The 20,718-nt window shown below is 35.3% G+C and overlaps 1 protein-coding gene across 1 annotated transcript in view; it reads right to left on the reverse strand.

Annotated features, from left to right (window-relative positions):
- Nucleotides 1-12,233: 12,233 nt before the first annotated feature.
- LOC138701493 (synaptotagmin-7-like) overlaps nucleotides 12,234-20,718 on the reverse strand; it is a 201,282-nt gene continuing 192,797 nt past the window's right edge. The window contains exon 9 of the mRNA XM_069828411.1: nucleotides 12,234-12,881. Within this exon, the coding sequence (XP_069684512.1) occupies nucleotides 12,751-12,881 (131 nt within the window). The 3' untranslated portion in view covers nucleotides 12,234-12,750. The remainder of the gene's footprint in view (nucleotides 12,882-20,718) is intronic.

Below are 20,718 nucleotides of genomic sequence, written 5' to 3' on the forward strand. Positions count from 1 at the left end.
CTTCTTCGGTGGAAGCCTAGAAGTCTCTTTTCTTTTTAAATGAGATGGAAAATCGAATATGGTTGGTATTGCATTGGGCAACAAACGTCTCCTCTCGTTCACAAAATACATGTATTTAGTATCGAAATGTGCGGAACGCAAAACACTATGTATTGTGGGAAACCATTTCTCTCTTTTAATTTGTGAAACCGACTGCTTAGTAAAAAAATCATTTTTCATTGGGAATCTGTGGAAACAATGAATATAGTACAGAATCTTTCTATCAATAACTGTTATTATATGTATATTAATACCAATTTATGGCGGACTACTGACTTAAAATATGACATATTCTTTGTTTTATCGCTTCGGTTGTTACAGTTATAAGCAGAGCACACAAAAGGCATCTTAATTACGGGATTTAAAAATCTAAACGTGCTTATACGTCTCCTTCTGCTAAAGCGAGCTAACCAGTTAAAACATGGCGACCAGTAGTTCAAGCTAGTACCACCAAGAGCGCTTATACAGACGTGAACGCCACTCTATATTCTACGGAATATGTATTAGGCCTATATGACTTTCTTGTGTTAAATTCTATCGTACCTGGTTTACATGTTTCGACCTTTTATGGATCATCCTCAGAATTGGTCGTTGTTGATTTTGGCGCCTCTTGTTTTGTTTCCTGTGAGGGTGTGTTCGTGTGGTGTAATGTAGAGTCAAAGAGTGTGTGTGTTCTGAAATTGAGTTGTGTGTTGCGAATTTCATTAGGTTGTATTTTTGTGTGTCTGTATATTTCACATTGTTCTAGTGTGTTTAGTTTCTGGCTTTAGCCTCGACTGGACAGATACATTAAAAAATACTACCGAACGCGCGCGTTGCAATTTAAAAATTACTGATGACTATGAGGTTTTTTGGTTAGTACGTTGTTTTATGAGTTTATGACTATCCTTCCTTATCAATAAATACAAACGAAATAAATCGTGTAATGCAGTGCTTCTGAAAGTTTGGAATTCTGTGAATCGCAAATTGTATTTAAATAGTATTTTAAATTTGGAGAATAGTGGAAAATGTATGCAAAGTCACGAAAATACGAATCAATAAAAACATGAAACATCACCAATAATCCAAAAAGAATTATATTCAATCATATGACTTATTTTAATGTAAATTATATAATTATAAATTTACATTATAATAATTTAAAAGGTAATAAAAGTGATATACGCACTTGATTAACAATATTCATGTATATTTATTTTAACGTAATATGATATCGTTACGTAACTTAATTTCGATTAAATATGCATATTTGAAATTTTGATTTCAATTGGTACACTTAAGTGTTTCACCGTTTTTTATTATTATTGTTTTTTTAATATTGACATCAACAATCTATACTTTGATATTATGTAAAAATCTTCACTACAATTTTAATGCAATGTATTTTTTCAAAAGATATCTCTAATATTATCAATGTCTGAAGATGCCATACTGAATGGCGAAAACGTTAGCAATTTTAAAATATAATGTAAATTTATAATTGTATAATTTACATTAAAATAAGTCATATGATTGAATATCAATGTTTTTGAATTCGTACTCGACTTATTGGAATTTTCAAAAATGAACTCAAAGGGTGCTATTCATAGACATTTCGCAGCACGCGCTACGAGCGTACTAAGCTAGACCCGGCTATCCACTGGTTACTAGGACAGAATTCAAATCATATCCTATCGCTAACACTGGTTTATGAATACGAAAAACGCTGATCATCCACCGGAATCCCGCGCTAAAAATGTCCAAAATCACCAATAATAATTATTATAATATAATCGTAATATTAAAAAATAAGGTATTACTTACTTACTTACTTACTTACAAATGGCTTTTAAGGAACCCGAAGGTTCATTGCCGCCCTCACATAAGCCCGCCATCGGTCCCTATCCTGTGCAAGATTAATCCAGTCTCTATCATCATACCCCACCTCCCTCAAATCCATTTATTATTATCTTCCCATCTACGTCTCGGCCTCCTTAAAGGTCTTTTTCCCTCCGGTCTCCCAACTAACACTCTATATGCATTTCTGGATTTGCCCATACGTGCTACATGCCCTGCCCATCTCAAACGTCTGGATTTAATGTTCCTAATTATGTCAGGTGAACAATACAATGCGTGCAGTTCTGTGTTGTGTAACTTTCTCCATTCTCCTGTAACTTCATCCCGCTTAGCCACAAATATTTTCCTAAGCACCTTATTCTCAAATACCCTTAACCTATGTTCCTCTCTCAGAGTGAGAGTCCAAGTTTCACAACCATACAGAAGAACCGGTAATATAACTGTTTTATAAATTCTAACTTTCAGATTTTTGTACAGCAGACTGGATGATAAGAGCTTCTCAACCGAATAATAACACGCATTTCCCATATTTATTCTGCGTTTATTTTCCTCCCGAGTGTCATTTATATTTGTTACTGTTGCTCCAAGATATTTGAATTTTTCCACCTCTTCGAAGGATAAATCTCCAATTTTTATATTTCAAGAAATTTGGTTCATTCCAATGCATTAAAAAACTCGTGAAAAATTTAGTTATGTGCCTATGATATGACAAATATAGAGTTTGTTTTTGTGGATATGCAATTATGTTTGCATAATTTTAAACAGCTTTTTGAGTATTTTTCTGGAAGAAACGCAAAACAATTATGACAGTTATCGATGGATATTGAATCTGTATTTAGACAGTTGCGTTCAACTGGCTGTAATTCCAAAAAAAAAAAATGTTAAGGAAATACTTACCGGTATTGAAATATATATATATATATATATATATATATATATATATGAACTGATGGAATATTGAAACTATACTTTTTTCGCCGAGCGTAGACCAGTTTTCGCTCTATATCTTGATATCGCAAAAGAGGCAACTACATTTTTTATAGCATTTGCAAATTCGTATTTATGCAAAATAAGTTTCTAGTCTGTGATTGCCATCAAAAGAAAAGCGAACAATTGAAAATGATAACAGTTTATATGGAGTTCATATTTGAGAAGCTACTGTCTTAAAAAGAGGCACATTTATCGCATTTTATTATTTTTACTTTATAACTACTGAAACTTTTTTTATTTTTAGGTTCAGCGTTTTGTTTATGTTTCTAAATGCAACATAAATTTATGGTAATAAGCAGTATTTTGTTCTATTTTGTATATCATCTCGCAACCCTCCCTCAGTTCTTTACACGACCCGCCAGGAAGTCGTGACCCCCACTTTTGTAACCACTGCTCTAGGTTATCCTAATGGTTAAGAAAACAAAGTGCTACGAAATGGCGTTTCTGTGCTCATCATTTACCCACATTTTCCTTGTTTTTCTTAAAATAATATTTATGTTCCACGTTAATTTTTATTTGTTTTTGTCTACAACGTAAACAACACAAAAAATTATATTCATAGGTTACAAAATCCACGCTATTGAAATTAGTTTGGAGTGATTTATTAATGACAGTATCCAAGACTGATTTAGAAACATGTTAAAGGAATTATTCTTGCACCAAATGTATGCTCCCTGGACTAAAATTATGGTATTTTATTATTAAGATACTAGTACAATTCAGAAACATGGTGAAGAACTTATCCTTGTGCAAAATCGGATGCTGCCTGGACCAAATGATCATATTTTTATTATGTAATTACCTTATAAATAAGGTTTGTTCCAGCACAATTCAGAATCAATTCTGCTCATGTGCAGTATCTCGTGTGTTCCAGCAAGACTTGAACTGATTCTGAACTGTTTCTGAAGTCGCACTTTGGCACTTGTTCGGAACGAATGAAATTGGTTCTCGATTAAGAGAAGAACTGGGAATTCTGAACTGCTGACGCATGCTCAGATGACTTATTCTGAGGTAAGAAGTTAAAATTCTTCGAGACTGGGTAGGTTAAAATAGAAAAATGGTCGATCGTGAGTGATTTGGAAGGAAATGTAATATATTTTATGACGAATTAAGTTCGAAAGATGAATATAATTGTAATATGAGAAGAAACTCCGAAGGCCGTGAAAGAACAATTTTATTCAAGAAACGTCCCAACGACGTAAAATCCCGAAGTAGTTCTGAGAACGTACTCAACTAGCGCCTGCGTCGAAAGATGTTCGGTATTGGTTCATAACGCGTTCTGAATTACTTGCTGGAACAAAACTATTGTTTCATCTGTTAATGCATTAAGTCATTTTGACAGGGATATCTACTATTACTCGACCGAGGTCAGTGGAGTCCTGCAGCTCGGAGCCGTGACGCTACTGCTCCTGCTTTCGTAATACCTCATCGCGATACTTCACATTACGCTCGCGGCTTCACTCGTCTCGATCGAGTTATAATTATTGTTATATTTGCAACAGTAGGCCATAAATGACCGAGTGTATAAGGACTCGCATTGAGAGGGGTGGAGGTAGGGTCGGGTGAGTTTGGGATGCCCCACAAGGCACACGTCGCGACGCTACGCGTCGTGCTAAAGATGTTGCTTTGCTAATTATCCTATATGGAGGGTTGTGCATTATTGAAACTTTTTCCTAGGTACTAATATAACTTTGTTGGCGAAGATATCGTGTCTCTAGAATGGTATGTTATAATTTTCAATTTATTTTTAATGATTTAAGTACTTTTTCCTCCCGAGTGTAGTGAACAAGTTTCACCAAGTAATGATAATAATAAAATAATAATAATAATAATAATAATAATAATAATAATAATAATAATATATTTCAAATGACTTTTAGATACCCCGGAGGTTCATTGCCGCCCTATCATAAATTCGACATCGGTCCCTATTCTGAGCAAAATTAATCCAGTCTCTACCATCACATCTCACCTCCATCAAATCCATTTTATTATTATCCTCCCATCTACATCTCGGCCTCCCCAAAGGTCTTTCTCCCCTCAGGTCTTCAAACTAACAGTCTCTATGAATTTCTGGATTCACCCATACGTGTTACATGCCCTACCCATCTGAAATGTCTGAATTTAATGTTTCAGTTATGTTAGGCGAAGAATCAAGGCGTGCACTTCTGCGTTATGTAAATTTCCCCTTTCTCCTTTAACGTCATCCCTCTGAGCCTCAAATATTTTCCTAAGCACCTTATTCTCAAACATGCTTAATTTCTGTTTTCTCTCGAAGTGAGAGTCCAATTTTCACACTTACTGAACAACCGGTAATATAGCTGTTTTATAAATTCTACCTTGAAAGTAGACTTGATGACAAAAGATTCTCAAGCGAATAATAGCAGGCATTTCCCCCATTTATTCTGCTTTTAATTTCCTCCCGAGTATTATTTATATTTGTTACTGTTCATCCAAGTTATTTGAATTTTTCCAGCTCTTCAAACGATAAATTTCCAATTCTATTTTTATATTTCCATTTCGTGCTAATTTATGTTCTGGTCACGATACATTTTCATTTACTTTATTTCCTCGGGATTTACTTCCAGACCTATCTCATTACTCGCTTCAAGTAAAATTCCCGTGTTTTCCCCAATAGTTTGTGGATTTTATTCTAACATATTCATGTCATTCTCATAAACAAGCAGCTGATGTAACCCGTTCAATTCCGAACCCTCTGTGTTTTCCTGGACTTTCCTAATGACATATTCTAGAGCTAAGTTAAAAAGCAAAGGTGGTAGTGCATCTCTTTGCTTCAGCCCGCAGTGAATTGAAAAAGCCTCAGACAAAAATTGGGCTAATACTATGATTGAAAACAGTGCTCGTTCAACACATATGGGTTCAAACAAACGTAATGTACCCTGCCTTTGGGTTTGTGTTCGTGCGTATATGATCGGAAATATGTGTGATTTTTATTCACTATTTCGCATGAGGCGATAGTAGCGATCCTAGTGGTTAGTAACTATCTATGGATGCATATTCTCTACGTATTGAGCTTCGTGATTGTATATACTATACTTCTTCTTTTGAAAGATGGGACATGACAGTTAAGCGGCTGAGCTTGGAACTACAGTGCCATGTTGCCAATATGGACTACCACGCTGCCTGCTGATGGAAGCTAGCAATTGACGTTAAGATAGCTGACGTTAAAATATTCATTGACAATTGATGCGTAGGTAAGAAAGCAATACAAAAATCGACAGAGAATCAAAGACGAAACGTACCAATGATAACATTGTGTGCACAATAAATGTCGCCAATTGAGTTATTAAGCGCTCGCCACATGAGAATTGTAAGTTTGGCAACTCAACCGTTGTTACCATAGCAACAGGCCTACCACGCTATGTGACATTCAGTTATTTTCCAGATCGCAACGCTCCTGTCATGTCCCATCTTTAAAAAAAAAAAAACAAGTATAGACAGTGGTTTTACACTCTTCGCGCGTCTTGTAATCTCTTCTCGACCTGAAATGAATTTTTATCGAGAGGAAAATTGGCGTAAGTAACAACTTTCGTCGCAGTGGAGGCACATAAGTTAAGGTTGGTAGCGGAAAATGCGCAAGAAGTATGTTGGCACTCCTTCAAATGTTAGAGCATAGCGGGACAAATACTGCAGTTGAGCCAAATTTTCTTTTAAAAATGAAAAGGGAAGCAGTGCTTCCACCACATAGGCCTACATAGACGCTACGCCCCTGATTACGAGACAAAATGCTCAATTTGGTGTGCGCCCAGTCTTAGGAAACCTGCCCAAACACTGACAATCCACTTGGTGATGCCAGTGTCTACGATGTAGGATATTAATGAACTAAACTTTGGCTATTGACGCAGCTTTATTATGTCGATTATGTGCATAAGATTTTCTTTTCAATAAGCGATAAACTATTCCAGATGCTCAGACATCGTTAGGTGGTTCAATGTAGTGATGCCTATGAGCTGTGGGGATTCTGAATAACGGCAGCAAGGAAGGACACATACCAAAAATACTGAAGCAGTAAATGATGAGTAAATTTATTTTGATTCAAAAATAGTATAATACAGTGACGCAGTCAGGTTGCTGGCTGCCGACTGATATGTTGGCCACACAGTGGCGTAACAGCGATAAAACAACGAGGAGGGCTCGGAGCACCACAGAGCCTTGCCCAGCCATTCAGGGCGGAACATGGAGGGCAGAGGCACATTCTCAAGATAGTGACCAGCTAAGGTAAACGTTACCTATTTTTTTTTTTTTTTTTTTTTTTTGTTATTCTAGAGATGGTTAGTTAATTCAGTTGGCAGAGCAGTTGAAACAGCACGTATTCCCCTGGTAGAGGGGCAGAGAAGGCCTGACGGCCTTATCTCTACCAGGTTAAATAAATAAATCTAATCTAATCTAATCTAATCTAATCTATTCAATCTTAGGTAAAGGTAAGGAATGTTCTTCTTTCCTGTAAGGAAGAATCTGGGATCTGCTAATTCTCATAACAATCAAGTACCGGTAACAAGGGTCCCCAGTGTCGGCACTCACCTCCATCTAGTTGCACCATGTTGGTATGAATAGAAGTTTGCTTAAAATTAATGTATTATCTTACCACGTGGGAGTCTTGATATTATTTTACTTCACAAGGGAGCCTTGCTAAAGGTTTTTATGACCTTATCAAAAATTATGAACCTCGGATCTACAAGTAAATATAATAATTAGTTCTTATTAATAATCGGTTAACGAGAAAAAACAAAGTCAACAGCTAATATTAGAAGATGTTGTCACCAATGTTCCCTGTAATTCAATAACAGCTGTGCGGGTCTGCTTTTGCTCTAAGCATGACATTGTGATGGTTGCTCTGCATAATACGAAAACTCAAATTAAAATTGAAAATCTAACTATATAATTTGTATTTTAGACATATATTAATTAAATTGTACAATGACGTATAGAACGACAAACAAATTTATTTCACTTTTATAGAACTTTTTTCTGTTTTTATGATAAATTCATTCACCATAAACTATAAACAATGCCAAGATTAATTCCGTACTTAGATGAGATATGTATCAATTCTCTTTGGAGTCTTTAAGTGTTCAATTTCAGTCTATTTTTAGATTTACATTTTATCGAATTCATAACACTAAATCCAAGTTCACATTCACCACTGGGAAATGTTACACACGTATAAATGATAGATGCAAGTTCTTCAAATTATTTCATGTGGAACAAGTGTTTCAGCATATTGGTGGAAGACTAGATTGAATTATTCTTAATTTTCTCAGAACGAATATCAAAAAATTCAGTGCTATTACGATAATTATAATTGTGTCAATGTTTTCATTAGTTGAAATGATAGCTAAGTACATGCTTATTATTCTTTCGAAATTCTCATATCTAAATTCAGAATTACTTGCGATTGCCATAGCAAGTGAGTCAATATTTTATATTTTTACTGATTGTCAGGAAATATACTATCCAAGATATTACACACACTTTCAGTTAATAAAATGATTGGCTCGGTATCGACGTCAGATGAAAGCAGAAAGTCGTCTTTCAATTTTTCGCTGCAATATACGGTTTGGCGAGGATACTGTAACATCATTTTCGGGTTTTCAACCTGATGGCAAATTCAAAAACCAGATTACCAAACAAATTAATACTATTCAGCCTGATGGTATCCATATCAGAGCAGATCTCAGAGATTACTGAAGTATCAAATTAAGTCTGATGAAGGTAGTTCGACTGCGAACTCGTAAGCAATCATGATTTTATTTTGATTGGATCAAATTGTATTTATAAAATAAAATTTCATCTGCAAGGTAAAAGTTCTGTATGAGCGGTAAGATTAAAGTCTCTGCGCGGTTGTCTAACTTAGAGGGAACATTGGTTGTGACTATTGTTGTTTAATTTGGTTTTCTGTTGAGTCTCGATGCTTTGCTGTTTTAAATTTTACCATTTGATTTTTTTTTACCGGTAGCTGTCTATAATCTGTTACAGGACTGTTCAGTATTGTTATAGTGATGAGGAGCTAGTTAGTATAGTTTTATTAGTACCTCGGTACCACGGAGCCAACCGCGAGGATCGCTCTTCCCAAGAAGATTGGTGTACAGAGGTAACCTAAGATCTCTTGAGCTTGAAGCTGCTTCTTGATGGGCGCAAGTTACGCACTTTTAACTTATCAACACATTATTACATTATACTGGAGGAAGCACAGTTACTTTACAAGAAATACAAGAAGACGTTTGATTAACATTTGTATATTTTACACCTTTAATTATATATACTGTATATAGGCTATATTCGATATATTTTTCTTATTCATTATGCTTAATTGGCTACAAAAATTAGATGTTACTACATTGGGATATGAAAGGATGCAGTGAAGTGTATTTTCCTTCCCTCGATAAAGTTGGGCAGGCTTTAACGTGCTTCATCAATGTAACTACCAAAACCACCTATTTCTCCTCATTAGCTAGAAACAGAAAAGCCACGGTAATCCTTTTATCAGGTACTTCATTACATTGTACGTAATTTTTATTCTTTGTTGGTTTTGATTTGTAATTTTTTGGAATATGTATTGGTGTCTGGTAGTGTATATGTTTTATTAATATATTTAAGTAGATTAATACAAATTAATTGTATAATAAGGACTTAGGAGGAACGGTTCAGTCACTGTTCTAGCGTCGTGAAGAACTCAGCAAAGGAAACATTCCATTGAGGGTTTCATAGTTGTGGAAGACATAATATCTGGCACAGAAATACAATTTCTGACCACTGAACAACACCACAAGTTGCTGGCACATGCTGAAGTTTACTTGGCATGAACATTAAAGCCTGTCCCATACTATAAATTCCAACGCGTATCATCAGCTTCATGCTCAGATCCTTGGGTGCATTAACGTGGGAACCAATCATAATATGTATCCATGTTCCACCCTGAACCACTCCATTGACAAGCAAAGAATAGAGGGGAACACACCGAGGTGTGAAAGTTGGAAGACAGAACAAGGGAACATCGATAAAGCCAACTCTCAACGTTCTCGTACATAGTTGAGTTCTGTTCGAGGTGCCTTGTCCCTCTAATGGGAGCGAAGCCAAGGTATGCGAAAATTACGTCCAAAATAAATATATCTTCATGAACTACTCCCTCAACTATAAGGTCTGCAGTCCAGCTTGGTATTGAATCGGACTACATGCGCCTTCCCCTTGCCTTGCATGGATAGTGCACAGTTTTTCAAGGAAAAAAGTGATGATGATTTGTAATTGCAATTTTTATTTTTTGATTATTTCCATTGCTGTAAAAACGTCTTAGAAACACGAAGTTCGACCTAAATCATAAGACAAGAAGGATGATATCCAACTTTTCGGGTTAGTTACTACTAGCTAAGCAAGAAGTCTGGAAAGAAATAAAGGCATAAAAAGTTCTTCCTTCTGATATAGGAAATATTGTTCATTCTTGAATACATTAGATTAGCATGGAAAGCTATACGATTAGACAATTAGAAACATCCAAATATTCTACAGGAAACAGATTACAAGAACACCTCAGTGAACATGAACCAGAAGAAAACTTACTCCTTGTCATAACAGGCCACGACATGTATATGAAAAGTACCAGTCATTAGGAATAGTCAGTTTTAATGAGTTTAATCAATAGATTCTCATTCTCTCGTCTTGTGATGGAGGTTGAATTTAACTTTGAAATTTCGAGATTTCCTACATATTTACAGCACTGAAAGTAGTACAATAAGAGTATTTCAAATGAAACTGTAATAGCAAATAATTTGTATTGATCAAAGAAAAACAGAAATAAGAAGAAGAATAAGAGTTCTTGCCATTTTGCGTCTTCCTAAGCTAAGAAATTCTTAATTTATGAAATGTTCTTTCTCATAAAAAAAAAGTATAGGGAATTTTAGCGAGCTCTCTTTGTGTAAGATGGGTTGCTGCTTATGAGACTGATGATATTGGTGGTGGTGGTGGTGGTGGTGGTGGTGGTGGTGGTGGTGGTGAGGCTACTGCTGCTGCAGATATTGGTCTCCCTTGCTTTTACAAAATTTTGTTCAGAACTTTAAGTGACATACTCTTCTTCACAAAAATCAAATTAGTCTGTAACTAAATAATATTTGGAAGTTTTAAGCAAGTTCACTCATTTTTGGAAAGCATTCTAATACGTTGTGTATTTTAATCTCTGTCTGATTGATATGAAGTCCTTCTGTGTGCTAAAGTTTATAGTTTCTCTCTTCGAAAATTAGTAATTTTTCTCTTATTATGATAAAACATTAACGGAAAATTTTCCTGCATCATTTTCACCAAAAGTTATCACGGTTCTAAACACAAAGCACATGTGGTAGTTTATGCTGCAGTACAATAATCAATTTTCCCGACATGGAACAAACTTATATGAGTATATAGGAAAGCGTACACAATTTCCCATGTGGTGGTTGGCTCAAGCACATCGTAAAATGTGACTGAATGAATAGGCTACCCGTTTTCTATACATACAGGCTGTAAGGGGTATAAGTGCCATTATTTTAACTGATGATTGTTCATGTCATAAGGAAGAAAAAATGTCCTCACAATTTTTTTTGTAATTACAATATTTAACTAATTATTAAAGTTTACAATATTAGGCGTTTGGCAACGTTGCTGGATGGGGAGGAGAGAGTTTACAAGTACACAGTACAGCTCAAGCGGATACGATATACCTGTACAAAACAGATGTTCTGTTCTAATGCAGGGGCGGACCGTTGTTTACATAAAAGGAACAGCAAATACAAACTTTCAATCTCATTAATAGAACTTTATGGTAAATTTCCATTTTATTTAACAATATTGGCAATGTTGGTCCATTTTTATTGTACGTCTAAAAAATAAACAATAATGGTTTTCTGCACAAAATCACACGATTTTTTTTAATGCAACATTTTAATCTCTTCCGCTTCCAATTTTAAAGAAATTTCTGTTTGTGTGATTTTCGAAACGAGATGAGAGACTCGTAGTTTCTAATAATCGTTAAGAAACCGCTATAAATGTTCGCCGATTAGGTAACCTACATTGCGGAAAACATTGCCTCACTTGAATTACGACGACTTTCTCCATAAATTAATAACATATGATATTCCTAAACTGTGAATGACATTGTAAGTTGTTTATCGAATACCTGGTACCGAACTGTCATCCGCTCGGCAGTAGAGCTATGGACAGGGAGCTTGAATGTAGCTGACATGTACGTACGTCTGTGCAGAGTACTGCCTGCTGAACATGTTGGCACGTCTCTCACGCCAAAATATTTACAAATTTAAGCATGCAATTTTATTTAATTTCACGAAAACTCAATAGAACACACAAATATATATTTAAAATATTATTAACTCTTTGCTAGATATACCTACTAATGTAATTGTTTTCGTAATTTTACTAACGATATAAGCTGTATAACCCAAATAAAATAAGAAGAAATATTTTTTTCTGGGAAAGCTATCAAATTTTGACCCTATGTTGTATGAACATTTTTTGATCCTGTAGACCGTCCTCGACGACTGTGAAAAGAACGGCACTTATACCTCTTACACTCTGTATAATTGGGTCACCTTGGCTACGGAGATGACGACTACATCTCGTACGAAATCCGAAGCGCCCTTTAATCTAAATGATAGAGACTTGACGCGAGCAGGTAAAATGTCCTGGGATTGGAGGATTGCACCCTAAAAAAAAGAAAAGAAATTGGTGGAAATAAACTATGTCGGAGACTAAGGCCCACCAAAACTGTGCACAATATAATCTCATGGAAGGCAAGGGACTCTGGACGGACAGTCGAATGGATCGGTTTTCCCAATATGTTGGAAAACAACTAGCACATAATTCAAGTACGAGTTTGAGGATGATTCAGGCGGTGGTCTTCTTCCCCCGCGATCGTGGCTCCGCCTTGAGTCTGTGCCACTGAACCACGGTGATTCTCGGATTCGCTACCATCTCTTGCCAGTGTCTGCATTCCGACTCACCAGTACTATCTCTACCTGCAAAAACACAAAAGTATTGGAAATTATTTTTTCACCAATTAGGCACGCAATTCGAGTTTAAATAGCCGTATAGGTATACAGCAGCCGTGGCGAGAACGTGACTCACGAGACATTGTGGCTCGCAGTGATAGCTGTGCATTTCGCTTGCTTCTAACCTCCGCCAATCCCTACACTCTCACTCACTGGAGTCAAACTCCGTTCCATTTGTACAGTATTTGTCTCTGACCTGCGAGTGGCATATGTCTCTCTCGAAACCATGTACGAAAGTTCCAAGTAGGATGGGAGGACGTATTTTTTTGCTGTCAATATGATGAGAATATGGAATGTATGATTTGTTCACAAGTATTACGAGGAAAACGGTTGTATAATATAAAACGGCATTATACTACATGTTACGGATGAAACATTAAAAGGTTAAGTGTTATCATCATCATCATCATCATCATCATAATCATCATCATCATCATCATAATCATTATCATCATCATCATCATCTCTGTACGTCGACCCTTTTCAGCAGACGTACGAATAATGCGGTTAGTTCTTCAATTTGAACTCACTGATTTACTATGTGATGTCAAATGAAAGCTAGATGTAAGGACTTGGCAAATGTTGAACTTTCAAATCTTTGCCAAAAAATAAATATCCGAAGCTTAATTCTTTCGCTTGCTCTGTTGAAGTCATGTTCGCCACAACTTACGTTTGTGAAAAATTATTTTCAGCAATTAAAATAGTAAAAACTAAATTTAGATCACGACTGACAGACAAATACCTTCGTGATCAACTACGACTGGCAGTAAGTGACATAATTCCTGATTTTGAAACTTTGTCGCAGAGACATTCTGAAGACAGTTAATTTTAGGTCGTAATATTGTTCATTTATTGTTCATTTCTTTCTTCGTTACACGTACTAAACATTAGTTTGTAGCCTTATACTGTATAAAATTATATTTAAGTGTTTGACGTAAGGAAAATGAAAATCCGTTAATAAGTCAGACAATTGCTTTACTTCCCCTTCGGGTGTCCGCCTCCCTCCATAGGTGCTTTGCACGTTGCAGGTTACACAGTGGCTCGGCGCACGATTACATTTTCGCCACCGCTGGTATAGAGTATCAGTTTCGCCACGAAATTTCAACGAATTGAAGAATTATGATGCACAGATAAGCTTATCTAGTTTGTCAACATCACCACTAGATTTCAACGAGTTCAACTGGAGTATATGGTGAATAAATATCTAATATACCAGCTTCATAACAAAATTACGAGCTGAAGTGGAGTTTATGGTGGATAAATATCTAATATATCAGTTTCATAACAACATTACAAGCTGAAGTGGAGTTTATGGTGGCTAAATATCTAATATATCAGTTTTATAACAAAATTGTAAGCTGAAGTGGAGTTTATGATGGATAAATATCTAATATATCAGTTTCATAACAAAATTACAAGTTGAAGTGGAGTTTATGGTAGATAAATATCTAATATATCAGTTTTATAACAAAATTACAAGCTGAAGTGGAAGTTTATGATGGATAAATATATAATATATCAGTTTCATAACAAAATTACAAGCTGAAGTGGTGTTTATGATGGATAAATAACTAATATGTCAGTTTCGTAACAAAATTACAAGCTGAAGTGAAGTTTATGATGGATAAATATCTAATATATCAGTTTCATAACAAAATTACGAGCTGAAGTGGAGTTTATGGTAGATAAATATCTTACATATCTGCTTCATAACAAAATTACGAGCTGAAGTGGAGTTTATGATGGATACATAACTAATATATCGGTTTCATAACAAAAGTGTGAGCTGCAGTGGAGTTTATGGTGGATAAATATCTAATATATCAATCTCATGAAAAAATTATGAGCTGAAGTGAAATTTACGGTGACTAAATATCTATTTCACCACTAAATTTTAGCGAGTTCAAATGGAATTTGTGATGGATAATAATATCTAAATAGTGCATGAGTTTCACCACATAATTCTGCGGTGTTTGGTCAGAACATGATAACTAAAAAAATGACCATTTCCTACTATCTACAGTTATTGGTAGGCTACTTGGAAGCTACAGGAAAGCATGAGCATTGAGCATATAATTAACCGTGCCCTAATCTAGGTTATTTTCATTCACATATATGTAAACTAGAATTATGGGTTTTAAAGGAAAAGTGAAAATAAAAATGTTTGTATCTCAAAACAGCTTTTTCGGAGTTACCATGTTCTGACCAAACACCACAGAATTACGAATTGAATGGAATTTATTATTGATAAATATCTATTAGGCCCATACCCGTTTCATCATTGTAGATAAATATCTAGTGCAGGGATGTCGAACAGCGCTCTCAAACTGTGAAACGATTAATACTGTTTCCTACCGTAGCTGAGTTGAAACGACAGTCAGCTCGCAGTAGCAGTGTTCTGTACGCAGTGTGTTTATCAACTCTGGCGGCTGGTATGGATATGGAACGACGATTCAATAGTGAGTGGGCAGATAAATATTTATTTACCTTAAAGGACGGAAAGGCACATTGCTTAATATGTAGAAAAGAACTTGGATACATTAGTCATCATAATATTAAAAGGCATTTTAATTCTACACGTCATGCTGAAGCTTATGGACCAGAACAGTTATCCGTTTCACTCGTAAAAAGGCTGTAGAAGAATTAAAATCAAGATCGAACTCAGAAAACCTTCCATCATCATCGGGTGTTAGTAGAATAAGCTTGGTTCGTGCTAGCTACAAAATTTGTAAAATTATTGCAACGGCTTCAAAGCTATTTACTGACGGAGAATTTGTGAAAGGCTGTCTCATAGCTGTTGCAAAAGGGATATGTCCGGAATACATTAATGATTTTAAATCTATATGTTTGTCTCGTAATATTTTTGCAGAGCGCGTATCATAAATGGGGGATAACTTGGAGGAACAACTGATAGCAAGAATGAAAACTTTCACTTATTACTCACTATAGCTCTTGATGAAAGTACCGACCGTAAAGATACTGCCCAGCTAGCTGTAGTATATTCATAAGGAGTGTCGATTCAGATTTCAATGTTCATGGGGATCTTGTAGATGTCATTTCACTAAGGGATCGAACTCGAGGAGGAGATATTTTTGAATCTGTAACAAAAACTATGAGCAAATTTCAAGTCACGCTAAAAGTGATTAATTTTATACGTCAAAACTGTTTACGTTTCTGAATTTGAAGTTGCACTGCTACAACACATATACACAAAGTTGATATTTTAAACATGATATTAACATTATTATTATTATTATTATTATTATTATTATTATTATTATCATCATCATCATCATCATCATCATTAACATCATCGTCATAATTCATCCTCATGTAGGCTACATTCTTTGTTTATCAGAGTTCATCAAGTGCAAATCTAAGACATCCCTGATCTAGTGTATCAGTTTCGCCATAAAGCTACAACTAATTAGAAAATAGAGCGAATTGAAGTGCAATTTATATGTATAAAGAAACATCTAGTGTATAATTTTCACCATAAAATTACGAGTTGAAGTGGAACTTGTGATTGATAAACATCTAGTATAGGCCCTATCGCTTTCGCCATAAAATTATGATTTAAAATGAAAATTATAGACAATGGATATCTAGTGCATCATTTCACCACAAAATTACAGTTAATTGAACTAGAATTTGTGATGGATAAATGTCTAGTGTACCAAATTCGCCACAAAATTTTAGCGAGTTTAAGTGGAATTTATGGTAGATAAATATCTATTGTATGAGTTTCACCACAAAATTACGAATCAAAGTGGAATTATTTATGATTGATAAATATCTAGTACACCCGTTTCATCATGGTGGATAAATATCTAGTGTACTAGTTTCGCCACAAAGCTACAACTAGTTGAATTGGAATTTATGGTACCGGTAATATATATCTAGCACACCAGTTTCACAACAAAATTACAGCGAAATGAACTAAAAATTTACGATGGATAAGCAACTAGCACAGCCCTGGACAATAATACCCATTTGATCACTGCTGTCTACCCCTTAACTCCCCACTCTTCCTTCCCCGGCTGAGACAGTAATGTTTTGATCCGATACGAGTAGAGTAGTCTACGAGCAGGAACAGAAGGTTTCGTACAGAATGTGAAGAGGAATTTATTCGCTGTTCTGTCGGAGAAAATGTAATATGTTGCTTTGTTCAACGGTTCATTACAGATCATTACGCGAATACACAGGCATAACAGGTATTACCATTATTATTATTATTATTATTATTATTATTATTATTATTATTATTATTATTATTATTATTTATCAGCAAGTGTTACCATAATTCTTAGTATATAGGCCTACGTGCCTCAATATATATAGGCCTACATCTTCCCTTGAATGATAAAATAATTACTACGCTATATCTCCATTTTAATTAATTTTTTTATCTTTTATGACTATTTCAGTTATTTACTAGTTATTGATTTAATAATAATAATAATAATAATAATAATAATAATAATAATAATTCCGGTGGAGAATATGTTAAAAAATAGGTCAACAATATTGCTGCATCTGTTTCAATAAATCTTTCTATGAAACTGTTTTTTCTTTCTGTAAACGGTCCCAGGGAAATTTACTTTCTGGACAAGTCTCATAGAATATTTATTGCGTTCAGGAAAGACACTATAGCGCTAGATATGTGACATACAAATGAATCGGTTATTGTTGAAAGGAACTAAGTCCACTTTTTAAAGTTTTGAGATAATCGAAAAAAAAAACTGTTTTGTGGATAATCTGTCGAAGATTAAACCAAAATATATTGACACATATATTTCACGTGTACAATATATTTTGGTTTAATCTTCGATAGATTATTCACAAATCAGTTTTTTTCGATTATCTCAAAACTTTAGAAAGTGGACTTAGTTCCTTTCAACATTAACCGATTCAAATGTATAACTAAACATGTAATAAATTTTAATGTGATATGGCATTTTAGCCTGCTCATATGAATATTCCGCAATAATAATTATCACCATGACTTTCTTTAGCAAAGACACGAGTAATGAAGCTATACAAGAGCTGAAAGACATTAGAGACAATTAACTTTCCGATATAAATATTGAAAAAATTGTAAGAGCTAGTTACCGAATTTCACAGCAAATTTTAACAAATATGAAATCCTAATGTGAGCGGCGATTTTGTTAAAAAGTACCGCACCTCATTGTACAGTAGCAGCCGACGAAATACGCTCTGAGAATCTCAATTCATTTAACATTTTTAAGCCCTTCTCGACATACAGCGACAAGTAGTATGGAAGAAATGGGGTTTGATATTGAAAGTATATTATAAATAATATAAACATTGTCAATGTGGGTTTTGTTTACATTAGATGATTCTAATAAATTTTAATGTACACAGTGGTCGAATTGGGTCGGTATGAACCGGTATGGCATAACGAAAGTGAAATAAGATCTAAATAAGCATACCGGCAGTAAAAATTTAAAATTTACTGTTATTTAGTGAAGCTGATGACAAATCAATTACGCTAACCACTAGTGTCGTCACACTCTGTACCTTCTCTTAGACATTTCTGCAGTAGTGCGTGATGTTTTACATAGTAGTACGTTATTTAGTTCTTGTGCGAGAGCAATGTCTTATTCAAGAAATCCCCAAAATAGTATCGCAAGACAAGTCTGTGCATACTTGCAGTAATTGATTTCCAATTCGACCATTGAATATACATGAATGAAATAATTGTAGGATCTTGCGATATTCGTTCAAGCCTGACAGATTTTCATCTAGTTTGGCTTCTCAAACTTTCACTGATATCTGACGAACCAAGCAGACAAACAGAAAATGTCGTCCACACCTGCGGAGTAACGGTTAGCGCGTCTAGCCGCGAAACCAGGTGGCCCGGGTTCGATTCCCGGTCGGGGCAAGTTACCTGGTTGTGGTTTTTTCCGGGGTTTTCCCTCAACCCAATATGAGCAAATGCTGGGTAACTTTCGGTGTTGGACCCCGGACTCATTTCACCGGCATTATCACCTTCATCTCATTCAGACGCTAAATAACCTTAGATGTTGATAAAGCGTCGTAAAATAACCTACTAAAAAAACAGAAAATGTCATACATTTTCATGCGAGCTCGAGTAACATTGAATAATATAGTATATAATAGAGCTGAAGAAGACGGTTACTTGAAGGAAAAACTGAATGAGGTAGAAACAAATAGTAAGAATAAAAACATTCGAGATTTATATAAGGGTATAAAGGAATTTAAGAACGGATATCAGCCAAGGGTAAACGTGATCAAGGATGAGAATGGTGACTTGCTTGCAGGCTCTCCATCAATCCTAAACAGATGGAAAAACTATTTTGCGCAACTACTAAATGTACATAGGCCAAATAGAAATGATCGGGACGAAATTGAAATACAAACTGCTGAGCCATTTATACCCGAACCCACGCTTTCAGAAGTCGAAATTGCGATAGAAAATCTGAAAAAGTACAAGTCTCCAGGTATCGATCAAATTTCAGCAGAATTAATACAAGAGGGTGGGAGTGCATTATATAGCGAAATTTATAAACTTGTACTTGCTATTTGGGAAAAGGAAATTGTACCAGAACAATGGAAGGAGTCCATAATTGTACCTATTTTTAAAAAGGAGGACAAAACCAACTGTGGTAACTTTCGAGGAATATCACTTTTGTTGACGTCGTACAAAATTTTGTCCAATATTCTTTTGAGAAGATTAACTCCGTACGTAGATGAAATTATTGGGGATCATCAGTGCGGTTTTCGGCGTAATAGATCGACTATTGATAAGATTTTTTGTATTCGACAGATAATGGAGAAAAAATGGGAGTATAAGGGTACAGTACATCAGTTATTCATAGATTTCAAAAAGGCTTATGACTCGGTTAAGAGGGAAGTATTATATGATATTCTTATTGAATTTGGTATTCCCAAGAAACTAGTTCGATTAATTAAAATGTGTCTCAGTGAAACATACAGCAGAGTCCGTATAGGTCAGTTTCTATCTGATGCTTTTCCAATTCACTGCGGGCTAAAGCAGGGAGATGCACTATCACCTTTACTTTTTAACTTCGCTCTAGAATATGCCATTAGGAAAGTTCAGGATAACAGAGAGGGTTTGGAATTGAACGGGTTACGTCAGCTTCTTGTCTATGCGGATGACGTGAATATGTTAGGAGAAAATTCACAAACGATTAGGGAAAACACGGAAATTTTACTTGAAGCAAGTAGAGCGATCGGTTTGGAAGTACATGCCGAAAAGAAAAAGTATATGATTATGTCTCGTGACCAGAATATTGTACGAAATGGAAATATAAAAATTGGAGATTTATCCTTCGAAGAGGTGGAAAAATTCAAATATCTTGGAGCAACAGTAACAAATATAAATGGCACTCGGGAGGAAATTAAACGCAGAATAAATATGGGAAATGCGTGTTATTATTCGGTTGAGAAGCTCTTATCATCCAGTCTGCTGTCCAAAAATCTGAAAGTTAGAATTTATAAAACAGTTATATTACCGGTTCTTCTGTATGGTTGTGAAACTTGGACTCTCACTCTGAGAGAGGAACATAGGTTCAGGGTGTTTGAGAATAAGGTGCTTAGGAAAATATTTGGGGCTAAGCGGGATGAAGTTACAGGGAGAAAGTTACACAACACAGAACTGCACGCATTGTATTGTTCACCTGACATAATTAGGAACATTAAATCCAGACGTTTGAGATTGGCAGGGCATGTAGCACGTAGGGGCGAATCCAGAAATGCATATAGAGGGAAAAAGACCTTTAGGGAGGCCGAGACGTAA

The sequence above is a fragment of the Periplaneta americana genome, chromosome 6 (assembly GCF_040183065.1).
Source record: "Periplaneta americana isolate PAMFEO1 chromosome 6, P.americana_PAMFEO1_priV1, whole genome shotgun sequence".
NCBI classification, from domain to species: domain Eukaryota; kingdom Metazoa; phylum Arthropoda; class Insecta; order Blattodea; family Blattidae; genus Periplaneta; species Periplaneta americana.